Source organism: Encephalitozoon romaleae, chromosome V (assembly GCF_000280035.1).
Source record: "Encephalitozoon romaleae SJ-2008 chromosome V, complete sequence".
Taxonomy (NCBI): Eukaryota; Fungi; Microsporidia; family Unikaryonidae; genus Encephalitozoon; species Encephalitozoon romaleae.
In genome coordinates, this window is record NC_024900.1 from 48,374 (window position 1) to 63,672 (window position 15,299).

The following is a 15,299-nucleotide window of genomic DNA, read 5'->3' on the forward strand; positions in this document are numbered from 1 at the left end:
TCATTATATTTCAGTGCCTGGAATCGGAAGTGTTTCCCTAATAGCTAGTTGGGCCTCATGGACTAGAAGATTACGAAGGAAGAAATCCTGTTGTAAAACATTTATTGAGGTTCCTCTAGACGCTCTTAACAATTTGAACAACATCGCTATCGTTCAGGATATGCTCTTTCCCAACCTTTTGTGGATTATGTTTAACGGAAGTTCCCCAAACAAGTGCGTGCTTGAATTTTGCAAGAATTCCTCTATGTATTGCATTGCAGAAATCAGATACACTTCTTCTACTACTCCTAAGGATCACAGGTTCCTCATAGTCAATAGGTTGTCCCTTTGGTTTCGGATATATTCTTACAAGATCAAGATAGTCCCACATTTTAGACAATAATGAATCAAAGTTCCACCCCAGATGTGCGCACACAGGAACAGAGTGTGGAATCTTGTGGAGAAGGTCTAGTTCTTCTACACTAATCGAGTCGATCTTATTTAGCACATATATGCAGGGAACATACTTCCTGTTTCCTTCAATTACATCAATGAGATCATCGATTGTGCAGGGCCCATTTGTTATGACTTCTGCATTCGATATTCTAAACTCCCCGAGCACTGCCTTCACGGTAGCAAGGTCTAGACTATCTCCTATAAGTGTTACTCCTCCCTTATCTTTCTTCGTTACTTTAATTTTTGGAGGTTGCTTGTTGAGCCTGATTCCCACCCCTTCGAGTTCTCTTTCAATCACTGCCTTATGAGAAACAGGCTTGAGAACGTCAAGACATACTATGATTAATGAGCATGTCCTTGCCACAGCCAAAACCTGCTTCCCCCTACCCTTCCCATCCTTTGCCCCCTCAATTATTCCTGGAAGATCTAGAATTTGAATTTTTGCTCCGTTGTAGCTTAGTACTCCAGGAACTGTTGTCAAGGTGGTGAATTCATATGCTGCAACAGCACTGAATGTCCCTGTAAGCTTGGACATAAGAGTACTTTTCCCGACACTAGGGAATCCTACAAACCCAACTCTTGCAATTCCTGTTTTTGCAACGTCGAATCCTCCTTCTCCTGATGAACTGGACTTCGAAACAGACATCAACTCTCTCCTCAGCTTGGCCAGCTTGGCTTTCAAGATTCCAAGGTGGTTGCTTGTGGCCTTGTTCTTCTGTGTCCTTGCCATTTCGTTCTCTATTTCTTTAATCTTTTCCATGACATTCATTAAGGGCCACGGGGCTTTGGCATTATCAGGAGATTTATTATTGTCTGTTTGATCCTTCCAATGAGGATAGTTTCTGAGTATGACATAAAGCTGTCGAGAGAATCCGAGCCTGTGGCTCTGTATAGACTCCCAAGTTCCGAGGGGAACCTTCGAATTGGGACTGTACGTTATAAACATCAGTTCAAATATTTGGAGATAGAGATGAAGTTGCCAAAGATGAGGCAGAGATCCCAGAAGATGGAAGGCAAAAAGCCCAGTGTCATTACTTATGAGAGTCATGGATTGGGCTTGCCAAATGGGCAATGGTATGGGAAGATAGACCACACCAAGAAGGTTATTGTTTTAAGACAAATTGAGTGTGCCTATCTATTCAATCCGAAGTTTGGAGGTCTTGGGGGAGAGGGAGGTGATAAGGAGGTTGATGGATACCAGTTCAGAAAGGCAGAGACACGTGAAGAAAAGGAGCATAGAACAAAAAACATCAACTTTCAAATCAAAAAGATGAATCTTGAGGGATTTACTACGATGGAATATAAGAGAAAAGAGATGTCTCAGGACTTCAATGATGTACCAAAGATTGCAGTGGCAGAGGATGATACAAAGTATGTCATTCAGGTAAGAAACTCTATAATCAATGCTAAGGTTGTTAACTTTTCTGAACTTATTTTGCTTTACAGAGACCAGAACGTAGTCAAAACTGCGTTGTCAAGATACACAAGTTTTGTTCAGGGAAGGTATATCCTTTCGAATGTATTCTATGAGAAGAGCCTACATGGCATTAGAGATAAAATATTGGAGCTGTTCAAAGAGAGAGAAAAGGTTCCGTGCAAGGATATATATGCATTGGTAGGGGATGAGGAGTTCCTTATTGAGGAAATCTGCAGAAAAGATGGGAAGTACTTCCAGCTGAAAGGGTTCAATGAGCGTACCAACAGGTGTGATAATGATGGAATAGAGCAGGAAATAGCTTTTCTTGTTGAAAAGTACCAGCCTTGCAGCATAGAAACGATCCAGAAGGAGATGGGAATGGACCTAGGGATTATAAGGCAAAATTTGCCTGGAGATGTGGCTGTTTTAGCCAATGGGATGCTTGCTATTTGTAAAGGTGATGAAAAAAGAAAGAAGATAGTGGAAATTCTAGTGACGAAGAAGAGCTGGAAAAAGACTGAGATGCTAAGGATTGCACAAAACGAGCCGGGAAAGATCGAAGACTTCTTTGATGTTCTTTGTGAGTACTGTGAGTTGAAAGGAAATGTGTGGGTGATCAAAGAACGATGTATTTGATGTTCTGTGTTGCTTGCACAGATGTTGAAGATAAAAATTTCATCCCTACCTGAATAGATTGTAATGAAGTCTTCTTGGCCCAACAAACTAAGTGAGAGAATCCAAAGGCTTTATAGTACCATGCTTACCCTAATGCCGCTAGAGAGGATCGGAGATCATCCATTTGATTATTTTGATAGCGAGATTGAATGTATAATCGAATCTGTGGATGCAGTGTTCAAAAGTATTCTAAGTAGAAGGCTAAAGATGGAGAAAGAGATTGACGGAGTGATGGAAAGAATAAAGAAGGACTGTGGCGACATTGAGGTGGAGGCGCCCTATGTCCCCAGGTTATTCAACCTATGTCTCCTAAGGGAATATGTAAAGAACGAATCCAACAGAATAACGTTGCTGAAGAAAGCCGTTGAGGGGAGAATGATAACTATTAGGGAGGAGATTGAGAAGATAAAAGAGGACATCTTTGATGTTGAGACGATGGAAATTGATTGCATAGAATTAAAAACTATGGACGAAGAGAGTTGTGTTTCTCTAGCGAATTTAAAGGAACTTGAAATGCGCCGAGATTTTCTAAGGAGTAAGAAAGAAGGTATGGAAAGGAATAGGGACAGGCTTTATGAAGAGCTTTGTGTGTTTTTATCACAGTTATCTAAGAACGATTTGGATGTGGCTATTGGGCAGAAGATTTTTGTTCTTGAGCAGCTACATAAGAAGTATAAGGAAGAGATTGAGAGAAGAGACTTGGAGTTTAGAAGGCTTGAGATAGAGATAAGAAGAAGGGAGGGATATCTTGGAACACCTTGCAAAGAGATTGAAATGGATTTGAGTGACGAGAACTTAGGAATGATGAGAAGTTATGAGAAGTATCTCCGAGAAGAACAAGAGAGACAGCTAGATGAGATATATGAGAAGAAGAGAAGCCAGCTTAAAGAGTTACTGGATATTTTTGGAGAGAATATGGAGGATTACAAGAAGACTGAAGAGGGCATTGAGGAGATGGCAATGACGATTTCGAAGCTAGAGTCTAAGAAAGACTTGTTCCTCTCTATAAGATCATTGATGGAGAAAAGGTCTGAGCTCATAAGCAAGATGAGCGAGTTTGAAAAGATAGCATCTGATCCAAAAAGACTATTCAGATCATCCTTGCAGCTCTTGAGTGAAGAGAAGTTCAGAAATAGTGCCTATCCGAATCTAATAAGAATTGAAGAGGCCATATTCAAGCTTTTGGATGAGTATGAGGATAGATTTGAGAAGTTGCTCAAGAATGGAATAGATTTTAAGAAGTCCTTAAGGGAAGAAATAGAGAATAGGATTGTGAACAAAACTGTGTTTATAAGCAGATTTGACTCGCCGTCGAGGAAGAGGAGGTGAAAGTGCATGAAATTGTTTGACCTTAATGGTAAACACTTTGAAGCCTGGATTTCAGGAGTAGGACCATATTGAGGAGTATAGATGAAGAACATAAGACTCTATTTTGAGGCGGATGCAAAATATGGTCAGAAGCACATAGGTGGCTATATTAGTAGTGGGATTTCTTAGAGTACCCCACCGCGCATATATCGGAACTGTGATCTTAAGACCAAGGATGGCTGAACTATCGGGGATTTCTTCTATAAGAGATGTAATGTCATGGTACTTTCCTGTTTTATAGAGGATCATGAAGCCAGGAATGCAGTCATCTCCTAGAATGGACTTTCCCACTTCCCTTGAAATTGAATCCATAAAGTTTTCCATGGACACAGGGACATTATTTGGATTCCATCTCTTTATTTCAAACAGGCCATCTGGATTCTCAAATAGAAGACGTTTCGATGAATGAAGAACTTGTTTCATGACCTCTAGAGTTTTGCTTTCCATTCCAGGTACTCTCTCTGATTCTTTCTGAGGATGTGCAGAGTTATATTCTTTGGTTTCGAAGTTTATGACTGCCTTTAGATATTTCTCGTCATCTAGAAGGATTTCGAAGATTGTATTGACCGCAGAAAAGTATGTTTCTCCAGTTACAGGTTTATCCTCACCAGAGACTACGTTTCCAAGCCCGCTTTCCTGAAAGATGATATTAGCTATCTCCTTATTCATTTTTCCTATTTCACACATCTTCGTCTTACTTTTGGAAAATAAACAATATCATATTGCTCATATCAATACACAGATAGGTTTGAGGTTGGCCTAGTACTCTTTATTTACTCCCGATGAGCGGAAGGGTAAGGCAAGACTTCCCTTGTGAATATTGTAAACATCGAATAAGCAGAGGGAAAAAGATATCCCCATATGGATATCAGGCAAATGGAGCATCTGAGGCAGGAAGCAAATTCTTTGTTCAAGAATCAGAGGATAGATGAGGCACTGGACCTTTACAAAAAGTCTTTTATGGAAGGAATGAAGTTTATGGTACCTGGATCCTGGAATGGCCCTCTTGAGGAGCAGTTGTCTTTGTTAGCATATAATATTTGTATAGTTTACTACAAAAGAAAGAACTTTCCAAAATCGTTAACCTTTGGCCTTGAATCGTTGAAGCGCTGCAAAAACGACAAGGTTTTACATAAGATATGTACTATATATCTCAGAATGGGGATGCTAAAAGAATATGTAGAGATGTATGAGCAGATAGTAGATAAAAGCTGTTGTAGAGAAATTAAGGTCTTACTAAATAGAATGAAACTGGGTAGCCAAACAATTGAGAAGTACCTAGAAAATCGTATTACACTGGAAAAGTTGTACGAGATGTCCAAAGAAATATCTGAAGGGAGATTCATACCAGCAGATGTATTGGAGAGCATTCTTGAGCAAGGAGAAAGTCTTTTACTAGGATGTGAGAACGTTGTGTATGTTGAAAGTAAAGGAGAAGTTCTAGTTTTTGGAGATACTCATGGACAATACTTCGATGTTGTGGGGGTTTTGAACAAGGTATTTGATGGAGAGAGGATATTTATATTTAATGGGGATTATGTGGATAGAGGAACACATTCCGTGGAGAACTTTGTTCTGCTTATCTCTCTGAAGATTCTATTTCCGGGAAAAGTTCATCTTACAAGGGGAAACCATGAGCTCATGGATATAAACAAAGCCTATGGGTTTTTCGATGAGGTAAAAAGGAAGTATCCGTTCAGTAGTGGTTCTGTGTACCAAAAGTTTCAGGCTGTGTTTAGAGCATTACCCATCTCAATAATCGTCAACGAGAAGGTCTTCATAACCCATGGGGGATTACCAGGGACACCGACAAAAATAGATGAATTACAAGAGTCGTATAGAATGACAGATGCTCACACAGACGAGCTATTAAAGGGTTTTTTGTGGTCGGATCCTGAAGAGATAACGGGAATAGAAGAAAGTAAAAGGAGGGCCGGAGTGGTTTTTGGAATAGACATAGTAGACCAGTTCTTGCAAGGAAATGGGCTGGATCTTCTGGTAAGAAGCCATCAAGCTATTGAAAATGGATACAAAGTCAACCATGAAGGAAAGACTGTAACTGTATTTTCTGCACCTGATTATGAGGGTACTGAGAGCTCAGGGTCATATCTAGTTTTGTACCCTTCCAATGGTAGGGAGGACGAGGTTGTCAATGTATCCCGGCTTACAAAATATAAAGTAGGAAGATTTGGAAAATCCAAGCCTGGAGAGACTCTAAAGCTCTCATATGATTAAAATGCTTTGTCTTGAACACACTTCATACACAAGTAGATGGATATAACCAGTAATCCAGAGCATGCAGAAGCTCAGCCCCATGATTATCCGAAACGTGTTTTGTATTAGAAAATGTATTTAATTTTGGGAAACAGATGATTGGGAGGATGAGGAATGAGTATGGCCTATTAGACGAGAGGATTAGCAAATTCTGGCATCAAACCTTCAAAGCGGCGGTAGAGGAGAGGATACTTTTGAAGGATCTGAACCTGCCTCTTGCACGCATAAAACGGCTGATGAAAATAGAAGAGGGGGTCCGGATGGTTGCTTCAGAGGTTCCTGTCCTGTTCTCGATGATAACAGAGAAGTTCATTGAGGAGCTCACTCTTCGTGCATGGATAAACACAGAAGAAAACAAGAGAAGGATACTGCAAAAATCGGATCTGACTGCAGCAGTGAAGACTTCTGAGATGTTTGACTTTCTCGTCTATATTGTCCCAAGAAATGATCTCTTACATCCATTCAATCACCTGGTGCCGAATAAGGTGCACCATGGAGAAGAAGAGTTTGCTCCTAGAGTAGGGGATGGATATACAAAGCACCGTCTCAGCGAGAGGCAGATGATGGAAAACATGGCCGAGAAAATGGGGACCACACATCACCAAGGGTTTTATTCCCAAGATCATCGAATCGGGAATGAAATTCCTGAATCTATTACCAATCCCCATGTGGATGATTATAGAAGGGGATTTGATATTTCTTTCAATAGAGACATGCCTACAGATATGACGCCCGGAGGATCCTTCAGATGACTTTTCATTAGAAAGTTTGTAATAAACTTAGTTGCGGTTATTCTTGAAGGTAAGCTGAGTTCCACTACTATAAATCTTTATTTTTATTTGGGCCATGTGTGTACCCATCAATGGCCTTGATTATCTCAGGGACAAGTAACTTTCTTGTTAGATTCTTACTTGCAGAATAATACTCTAACCCTTTGTAGTCGATGCTCTTCATCTGGTTCTTAGCGGCTATCTGCCTTGCAAAAGGAAAGTTTGCAAAGATTATATTTCTGGAGCCCTTGGCCTTGGTTGCCACAAAGAAAAAGTCTAGCCCCATTGCCTTCCTGAAACTCTCTATCTCCACCATCAAGGCTATCCCTGCTTTCTCTTCGGGAATCCTACTGATATTCCTTCCCTCTCTGTCCGCCCAATCCTCAAATGGATACTTCACAGTGGATCCTCCAAAGAAGAAGTCCCTGTAATGGAAGGTTTTGAAATCCTTCTGAAGTATAAGGCCTGTCTCCTGTCCAGAGTCATTCTTCCTAGCATTCTTCAAAGCCCTTATTATTCCTTTCAATTTCTTTTTCTTTACATCTGCCAACCTTTTCAACCTCCTATATTCAGCCATATCGAATACACTTGTGCGTTTCTTTAAGAAGCCGGTATCCATGAGAATCGGAATAAGAAGGAGCTTAGCAAAGGCCGAGCAAAGGGTCTCTTTATCTTTCTGAGACTTTGTAAAAGATGGGAGAGAATGGTTCTTTCTTGCCAGATCCTCTCCAAGATACTTTGAAACTAATGTGGTTGCAGATCCGACATCCAGATCGATGTATATTCTTTTTGCAGGAGAAACACTCCTTTCAACCATATGATGGTCTATGATTAACTCAATTTCACAATCTTCAAGTTCCTCAGCAGGCTGGTTGTGGTCTGTAAGGAGAAGCTTTATTTTCTTACCACACACGGGATACTCCTTCTCTCCAGAATCAAAATATGCTCCTATCTTTCTTGCCTTTGAAGAAAAGTGTAGTGTTGGCTTGACTAGGAATATTAGGTCATCTACGTCTATTCCAAACTCTTTACAGACCCACATAATTTCCCCCTTTGCTACAAAAACCTCCTTTCTCATGTTAACAACGTGGACAGCACCTTCTGCATATGCAACCACCAGAGAGCTTATAAACGAATCAAGGTCACATGCCTCATTGCCCATTGCAACTAAAACTTCTTCACAATGAATCTTTTCCTTATTTACTTCAAAGAACAGCTTTAGCTTTTCTTTCAGTAAAGCCATTTGTTACCCTCTTCTTAGGTTCTTAAAAATAAAACCTGAAACAAGTGGCTTCTTTGGAAGAACTTAGACGTAGTATGAGTCCTCACTCCTTAATCTCAATTTCTCCTTTATGGATTGAGAGACTCCTTTACCTCCTTATAATAATAAAGTATCCGAAGACTGAATGCACATGTCGATGCTGGTTGACGAAGAGAAAAGAAGAATGCTGATAGCACAGATAGAAAGGACGGCGGAGGAGATCAGGAAGGGCCAAAAGAATATGTTTTGCATAGGACAGGACCATACCCATCTTTTTGGGTTGAGGACATCTGGAGTGTATCCAAAGTTTTCAAATGGATCAAAGATGGGACTTGTGTCTATTTGGTTCCTGGTTGTAATGTTTTTAGTATCATCCACATTCCTTTTGATTTTTATGAAGAGGTTTGATATCATTTAGTGAAGATGGTTATGAAAAATTTTGGCATCCCTGAGCACATGGGTACAGTTACAAAGAAGAACAAGGAAAAAAGACAAGCAGAGATGGAAAAGATTAGAAATTATGCAGAGAAATACCCTCTTGTTGCTGTGATCGAAAACCCAGGGATACCTAATGTTATACTCAAGAAGATCAGGGAGGACTTTAAGGGGACGTCTAAGATTCTGTTTACAAGAAAGAAGATGGCAAGTGCTGTGTATAACATGCCTTCGATGCCTGCAGATTCTTTTTTCCTGATGTTCGGAGATGAAGGTGCTATTGAAAAGGCAAAATCGTATGAGTACGAGGACTTTCTTGAAGAGAACGACATCTGTCCTTCCCGTGTTGTTATAGAAAAGCAGGTGGTAAGGAACAAGGAGATGATTGAGATTTTGCCTGTGACCATGAAAGATGAGAAGATGCAACTAAACGAGGATTATGTCGTTTGTGAAGCAGGGGAAACTGTCGATGAAAGGAAGGCAAAGATCTTGAAATTCTTTGGAAAGAGGCTGAAAAAGAAGAATTTAGTTGTGTTTGATATTGCATCAACTTCAACCCTTTTGAAGTCCAAGAACGATTAAAAAGTTTATTGAACCCCGTCTTCGAAAAAGGATCTTTCTATCTCAAGCTCGATTTCCTTTCTTGTAGGGATCTTTTCAAGGAAGTTTTGTCCTTTAACTTTGAAGTCATTAGCGTAGAGAGAATTAAGAGGCTTTCCTTTGTAGGAGTGTAAAAAGGCTCTGACGAGACCCTGAGCTCTTCTTGTCTGGGATTTCAGCACGTCCTCTCTTAGGTTTATACATGCCGACTGATCTATTCCTAAAGTGTCACTGAAGGCATTTGCTCCATCTTTTTGCTTTATGCATATGGTAAGAGATGATATGATTGAAGAATGTGCACTCTCAAGTGCTCCTGAATTATATGACACCATGAAAAGATAAACAGCTCTGTGTGTGTCAAACGGCCCCGTATGACTGTTGAACGTTTCAGATACCTTCTTCACAACTGTTGGATCGTCCACTTGGAGAATTTCAATCAATTCATTGACATATGGGCAGAACTTATGTCCTCCAGAGAGGCTTGACGCACTTCCAATCACATGCACCAATGACTTCACACATGCAACAAGATCCCCTGGATCCTCAGAAACTCTCCATTCGTTGATAAGTCTAGTAATCTCTTTCTGGATGAAGGGATTTGGATTCTTCAAATAACCCAGAAGGTCTCTATTGAAGCAGGAGATATCAATGGCTGGATAGGTATCTATATCAGAATAAATCTTTCGAAGTATTTCTTCAGGAACATCTCCTAGCATTTTGAGAATGGCAAAACATCTATCGAAAGGTGATTTCTCCAGAAAGGCTCTGTAATAGGATCCTGCAAATCTACGGAACTTCTCTGGCTGCCTCTTTAGGTAGAAGAAGAATCTTATGGTCTCGTCCCGTGTCCATCTCTCGGTGAACTCCTCCTCTCGCCCAAGCCTTGTAAAACACTCTGCAATAACCTCATTTGCATAAGTTTTGTCAGGGATATTACACCTACTTAGTATGTTCTCGAGTTGGGGAATTGACAATGGAAACATCTCAAGGATCTTAATAACAAGTCTGCAGGCTTCCTTTTCGCCAAGATCGAAATATTGAATGTAATCCACAGCAGAGAGGTCTTTTCTATAGATGGCTAATGAACAGCGCAGAACAGGATCTCTGAATGTTAAGTCGTTTGGAATACTTGAAGCAGAAGACCCAAATAGCTTCTTTAGGAAGTAGAGGGCAAGCTTTCTTCCGATACAGTCCCCATTAACATTAATGAAGCTGATGGCAATGTTTGGATAGTTTCTACAGATAACATTGAAGAGTCCAAATACTTCACCTTCTATTTCTGTTCTTTGCCTTTCATCAATACTAAGATAAATCGAAACAACTTCTGTCTGCACCTCTCCAACTATCTCCTCTACCCCGTCACGGCTGAAGAGCTTTGTCCAAAACTCAATGGATGCAGAAAAGGTAATCAAATCCTTCCGAAGCCCCTTAAAGACATACTCATACATCTTCTTGACATTCCCCACCCGAGGTGCCTTATCCTTTAAGTTGTTGAAGCACATGATCATCCCATATGAAATGTCCATGTGAGATGCAAGATCAATAACGCTCTCTACATCAAGCATGTCCATCCCGTCATTCAAGAACTCAATGGTTTTGTCAGGAAACTCGCTACCTCTTCTTAATACTATACTGCAGTCAAAGGTTCGAGGCATCATCTTAAGAGATTCGGTCAGTATTGGAATAATGTGCTTGGCCATGGAATCATCGAATAAAGGCATATATGCATGTGACATAACCCCACATCCTCTCTTTAGCTCATCCTTTCTTTCCTCATTAATTTCTTGGCTGTAGTTGCACAGATAGAGAAAGTTCTCTAGGATCTTGTATCCCATTTCCTTTCTATGAGAAAGAAGGTCAATGATGATAGAAAAGAACTGAGGAAAGTTAGAGGGCCATTCATAAATCCCGAGTAAGGCAAATACCTGCGCTGCTTTGTCGGCATTGCTAACTTGAACTACATCTGACATAAAGCTCATCTCCTCTTCAGGAGAAATATTTGACATCTTCTTGCTTTTAATTCTGTGCTCAATAACCTTCAGACCATAGAAGGTGACCTCAGGGATTGTGGAATTCATCAGCTCCTTTGCAGGTGCAAGATCAGGAGAGTCCACACACCTCTGGACTTCTCTTTCTATCTCAGGCATTGCAGACGGATCTTCTCTTAGCCTAACAAACAGGTCTTCTAGCCTCATTTTTGAAGAGGGCGATGGAAATAGTAAATTTTATGGTGTCTAAAGGTTGTCATATTCCTTGAAGAGGAGTGCCTGTTCATCGTTCTTCAAAACCCATCATCCGTAATTGGAAAGCACATAATGTCAAATGGGCACTTCCTGATCGGAATGATTGTGTCTCATGATACCCACATATAAATCCATTGGACTATCAAATCAAGCCAGTTTTAAGTGTTTCAGAGTATCTCGTGAATGAACAGCGATGTCTTGTACGAAGTTATCAAGTACCTGGACTTCCCGGTGAGGAATAGAAGGATACAGGAGGTACAGCTGAGCAGGAATAATTCCAGAAGAATGATGAGGCTAAACAGGGATCTCATTGAGAAGAAACTATCTGATCGTCCACAGATAATCGATCTAAGAACATCCAACATATATAAAGAGCATGGAATAAACTTCCATAGGATACATAAGAAATTGTCAGATGTTTTTCATCGGAGAGGTTCCCCTCCATTTCCAAACGTGTCCGCCACTCTGGCAGGAACAGTCAAGATCATGGACTTCAAGCTAAGGAGGATAATACTTGCATCAAGAATAGGCAGTAAAAGATAGACTTCAAGATGTATTAAAAGCTTTTATGTAAGCTGGGAGTCTTTGTCACCCTTTGAAGATGTTTCCAAAGATCCCAAATAGAACCAATATTATTAATATTCCTGCAATAAGGAAGTATTTGAAGTTCTTCCAGAACAACTTGTTCTTGGCCTCTTCAGTAGCTGCCTTGTGCTCTTCAGTTGTTTTTTCCAATGTGAACGTTTCCGATTTCAGATTCGTTTCCAGATCCCCAAGATCCCTTTGTGCCTTTAACTGCTCCTTAAGGGCGCCCTGGAGGTCTTCCACCTCCTTCTCTATCTTTTGTGTGACTTCGTCTCCCATGGTAAATAATCCTTTGTTTCATATATTGCCCCTTAAAACTCCTTATATCTCAGATATAAATAAATATCGCTGCACTTCCAGGGCTATGCACCCCCTTGCTAAGCACTATAATTTAGTCATGCCATTCCATTTCTTACAGCTTATCAAAAATGCTCTCAATCGCTTGGTAATTCAACTTTCCGGAAATCTTCCTATCCAAACTCCTAAATGCTTCAACAATGGACCCAAACTCCTCATTTCTTCTTCTTCTTTTCCCTTTCTTCACACTACTCTTCACTCTCTTCTCCCTCTCTCTCATAAATTCTCCATACATTTCTTCCCAGACAATTTCTCTCCTCTTAGTCTCTTCAGGAGAAAGGATGTTTCTTTCAATCTCTTCAGAATCAGAAAGGATGTCACTGTCAATACTGCTCTGGGGAGTGGAATATGGAACTGTCTCAGTACTTCCAGATTCACATTCTTGTTTCTTTGCCATCTCCATCCTCCTTAGCTTAACAGAGGGTGGGTCCTCCTCTTTGTCTATCCATGTTGCATTAAACTCTTCAATACTAAGGTTCGCACTCTCAGTGTCCCCTATCTCCTTCAGCCTCTTGTTTATGGTGCTTACAGAAACATGGACTATCTTTGCTATCTCATATATGCTTCTCTCCTCTCCAACTATTCTGGAGGCAATCAGAAGGGCTGCTCCACACAGGTTGTTTGGCCTTCTTCCAACAACAATCCAATCCCTCTTCATCCTGCTTATTAATCTTAGAGAAAGCCCTAGTACCTCGCTACTCTCGAATCTCAACCGAGAAACAAAACGAGGCATGTACAAGGATGGGTCAATCAAAGGAATGTCAATTCCAAGCATGGTTGTTATCTTCAAAAAGCTTTTACCTATCTTAAACACGTCAATATGCAATGCATTTGAAAAGTCCATCAGCATATGGGGTGTCTTCTCCTGTCTGCAGACAATGTAAATACAGGCACTTAGAGTATACAAAATAGACTTCCCCTTGCTAAGGTTATACTGAAGAAGAAGCTTATACCATCTGAAGGAACACTCGACATGGTCAATCCCAAGCCCAAGCGATGCACATATCCCACTTATAGTGTTCTTGATGTAATAACTCGAGTCAACAAACCCAGTCCCAACATTCCTAGAATCAATACCAACAATCTGTCCATTAAGAGTAGCCTTGGGGCCCTCAGTATTGAAGTTTAGTGATGCAACTATGGCATTCTCCTCTTGTACCATCCCACATGTCGTGCAATAGACTGCCCCTTGCGCCGTGTCTTCTGCGAAGTCTCCCGAAGAACAGTTGGAACATATACCCATGGGGTAGACAAAGAAGGTCTAAAAATCCTGGATAATAACATTCAATTAAGAAATACATTTATTATAAAAACATGTAATCTGTCACTCATATCCTTTGAAAACATATCGGCTGTTCCAACCCCCGAAGTCCCTTACAAGTGTATTGGGCTCCTGCAGAAACTCCACTTCCTTCTGCTTCCGGTCTAAAATCTCGTTGAACTCAATATCTCCAACCCTCACTCTCTTCTGGGGCTCTCCTCCAATAAGATCAGCAGATTCAAATCTGTATTCCCTTACCTCTCTTTCACCTGCCTCTAGCAAACTCGACTTAACAAACTCCTTAGTAAATTCATCAAACTTTACATCATCTTCAACTACTTCCCTCTCAACCTCATTCATCTCCCTCAAGTTACCTCCACTTCTCATTACCATCCTTAGTTGTGCATTCTTTGGGAGAACTCTGAGAATGTGGAGAATAGACTCTTCGCTCCCCACATTATATCTATCGCTCAGGTAATTCTTCACAGTCACCTGATATCTCAAGAAAGATAGAAGTTCTGGAACCTGGTACTCACACTCTCCATATGTCTCTTCAACAAGAATCCTGCACATCATTTCGGGAACGACTCCTTTTCCATGTCTCCTCTTCATTCTGCATCCAAGCTGCTCAATGTAGTATCTCAAAACGTCTGTCAGGACATTCAACGCCTGGTCGGCGGTCTTGTCAAACCCACTCTGTGACAATACTTCTACAACTGCAAGTTTCAATATCTTGGTATTCATGTTTGATTTCATCTAAAATCTCAAGGAGTAATTTTTTCATTCTCCAAATCATGTGTCCATTTAACCTACTACTAACTCAAAAACTTTGTCACACCAATTCGATATTTATTTCACTTCGCCCCATCCTTCATTCTACCTCTAAACTCCTCTTCATCTCCTCAAGCTCTTTCATCAAAACTCCAAGCTGTGATTCAAATCTCTTCTGGAGAATAGGATTAAGTGCGCTCTCCATCTGTTTCCTTTTCTCCTCAATACTCTTCTCTAACCTCTCAACCTCTGCATTTCTTGGCTTCTCTTCCTTCTTCTCGTCCGCTTCGGGAGGGCAAGCCTGAACTTCTTCCTGATGCAATTCCTCATGATCTGCTAGTTTGTTCTCAATCTCTGCAGCAAGCACATCCAAATCATCCGAGTCCTCCTTTTCTTCCTTTGTAACCACTTCAACAGATATAGCCTTCATATCTTTCTCTAGAAGCTCGTTGACCTTCCTCTCGATCTCCTCAACATATTCAACCTTGCTATTCTTCTTTCGGAATCTCCTCGCCTTCACATATTTTAGTGGAGGGCACAGCCCACTCAGCTCATGCATCTCTCTCTCCTTATCAAAGTCAAAATCACCATGCGGATACACAACTACAAGTGTAGATATATCTGCAACTTTATAGTGTTGCCTACCATCCATGGTCTTCTGTGACTCGACTATGCATGGAAGTCTCACAATTATTCCCGGATATCTCTTACCATTGTGCACCAGAACAACAGACTTGTCATTGCATACATCTAATGTCGAACTCTTGAGGTCCACCACATGCTTTATTGTTTCGTGGAGTCTAAGGATAAATTGTCGCTCCATATTGCCGGGGCTTTGGTTTCAGCA

The 15,299-nt window shown here is 40.7% G+C and overlaps 14 protein-coding genes across 14 annotated transcripts; 6 read left to right on the top strand and 8 right to left on the bottom strand.

Moving 5' to 3' along the window:
* Positions 1 to 115: 115 nt before the first annotated feature.
* On the bottom strand, positions 116 to 1,204 carry EROM_050390 (GTP1/Obg developmentally regulated GTP-binding protein; the record flags this gene model as incomplete). The annotated part of the gene is made up of 1 exon (XM_009266194.1): positions 116 to 1,204. The coding sequence occupies one exon, from the start codon at positions 1,202 to 1,204 to the stop codon at positions 116 to 118; it is 1,089 nt and encodes a 362-aa protein (XP_009264469.1).
* Positions 1,205 to 1,264: 60 nt separating this feature from the next.
* On the top strand, positions 1,265 to 2,488 carry EROM_050400 (hypothetical protein; the record flags this gene model as incomplete). Its single annotated transcript, XM_009266195.1, has 1 exon — positions 1,265 to 2,488. One exon carries the CDS (start codon positions 1,265 to 1,267, stop codon positions 2,486 to 2,488), a length of 1,224 nt encoding a protein of 407 aa, XP_009264470.1.
* Positions 2,489 to 2,551: 63 nt separating this feature from the next.
* On the top strand, positions 2,552 to 3,856 carry EROM_050410 (hypothetical protein; the record flags this gene model as incomplete). Its single annotated transcript, XM_009266196.1, has 1 exon — positions 2,552 to 3,856. The coding sequence occupies one exon, from the start codon at positions 2,552 to 2,554 to the stop codon at positions 3,854 to 3,856; it is 1,305 nt and encodes a 434-aa protein (XP_009264471.1).
* Positions 3,857 to 3,907: 51 nt separating this feature from the next.
* EROM_050420 (hypothetical protein) lies at positions 3,908 to 4,582 on the bottom strand (the record flags this gene model as incomplete). Its single annotated transcript, XM_009266197.1, has 1 exon — positions 3,908 to 4,582. The coding sequence occupies one exon, from the start codon at positions 4,580 to 4,582 to the stop codon at positions 3,908 to 3,910; it is 675 nt and encodes a 224-aa protein (XP_009264472.1).
* A 174-nt stretch (positions 4,583 to 4,756) lies between these two features.
* Positions 4,757 to 6,130, top strand: EROM_050430 (Ser/Thr protein phosphatase PP1-1 gamma catalytic subunit; the record flags this gene model as incomplete). Its single annotated transcript, XM_009266198.1, has 1 exon — positions 4,757 to 6,130. One exon carries the CDS (start codon positions 4,757 to 4,759, stop codon positions 6,128 to 6,130), a length of 1,374 nt encoding a protein of 457 aa, XP_009264473.1.
* Positions 6,131 to 6,264: 134 nt separating this feature from the next.
* EROM_050440 (CCAAT box binding factor subunit C) lies at positions 6,265 to 6,921 on the top strand (the record flags this gene model as incomplete). Its single annotated transcript, XM_009266199.1, has 1 exon — positions 6,265 to 6,921. One exon carries the CDS (start codon positions 6,265 to 6,267, stop codon positions 6,919 to 6,921), a length of 657 nt encoding a protein of 218 aa, XP_009264474.1.
* Positions 6,922 to 6,988: 67 nt separating this feature from the next.
* On the bottom strand, positions 6,989 to 8,182 carry EROM_050450 (inorganic pyrophosphatase/exopolyphosphatase-like protein; the record flags this gene model as incomplete). Its single annotated transcript, XM_009266200.1, has 1 exon — positions 6,989 to 8,182. One exon carries the CDS (start codon positions 8,180 to 8,182, stop codon positions 6,989 to 6,991), a length of 1,194 nt encoding a protein of 397 aa, XP_009264475.1.
* A 474-nt stretch (positions 8,183 to 8,656) lies between these two features.
* Positions 8,657 to 9,217, top strand: EROM_050460 (hypothetical protein; the record flags this gene model as incomplete). Its single annotated transcript, XM_009266201.1, has 1 exon — positions 8,657 to 9,217. The coding sequence occupies one exon, from the start codon at positions 8,657 to 8,659 to the stop codon at positions 9,215 to 9,217; it is 561 nt and encodes a 186-aa protein (XP_009264476.1).
* A 5-nt stretch (positions 9,218 to 9,222) lies between these two features.
* On the bottom strand, positions 9,223 to 11,430 carry EROM_050470 (hypothetical protein; the record flags this gene model as incomplete). The annotated part of the gene is made up of 1 exon (XM_009266202.1): positions 9,223 to 11,430. The coding sequence occupies one exon, from the start codon at positions 11,428 to 11,430 to the stop codon at positions 9,223 to 9,225; it is 2,208 nt and encodes a 735-aa protein (XP_009264477.1).
* Positions 11,431 to 11,661: 231 nt separating this feature from the next.
* On the top strand, positions 11,662 to 12,021 carry EROM_050480 (hypothetical protein; the record flags this gene model as incomplete). Its single annotated transcript, XM_009266203.1, has 1 exon — positions 11,662 to 12,021. The coding sequence occupies one exon, from the start codon at positions 11,662 to 11,664 to the stop codon at positions 12,019 to 12,021; it is 360 nt and encodes a 119-aa protein (XP_009264478.1).
* Positions 12,022 to 12,066: 45 nt separating this feature from the next.
* EROM_050490 (putative synaptobrevin-like protein) lies at positions 12,067 to 12,342 on the bottom strand (the record flags this gene model as incomplete). Its single annotated transcript, XM_009266204.1, has 1 exon — positions 12,067 to 12,342. The coding sequence occupies one exon, from the start codon at positions 12,340 to 12,342 to the stop codon at positions 12,067 to 12,069; it is 276 nt and encodes a 91-aa protein (XP_009264479.1).
* A 133-nt stretch (positions 12,343 to 12,475) lies between these two features.
* Positions 12,476 to 13,663, bottom strand: EROM_050500 (transcription initiation factor TFIIIB subunit Brf1; the record flags this gene model as incomplete). The annotated part of the gene is made up of 1 exon (XM_009266205.1): positions 12,476 to 13,663. One exon carries the CDS (start codon positions 13,661 to 13,663, stop codon positions 12,476 to 12,478), a length of 1,188 nt encoding a protein of 395 aa, XP_009264480.1.
* Positions 13,664 to 13,744: 81 nt separating this feature from the next.
* EROM_050510 (hypothetical protein) lies at positions 13,745 to 14,437 on the bottom strand (the record flags this gene model as incomplete). Its single annotated transcript, XM_009266206.1, has 1 exon — positions 13,745 to 14,437. The coding sequence occupies one exon, from the start codon at positions 14,435 to 14,437 to the stop codon at positions 13,745 to 13,747; it is 693 nt and encodes a 230-aa protein (XP_009264481.1).
* Positions 14,438 to 14,552: 115 nt separating this feature from the next.
* EROM_050520 (TATA-binding protein-associated factor) lies at positions 14,553 to 15,275 on the bottom strand (the record flags this gene model as incomplete). Its single annotated transcript, XM_009266207.1, has 1 exon — positions 14,553 to 15,275. The coding sequence occupies one exon, from the start codon at positions 15,273 to 15,275 to the stop codon at positions 14,553 to 14,555; it is 723 nt and encodes a 240-aa protein (XP_009264482.1).
* Between the last annotated feature and the right edge of the window lie 24 nt (positions 15,276 to 15,299).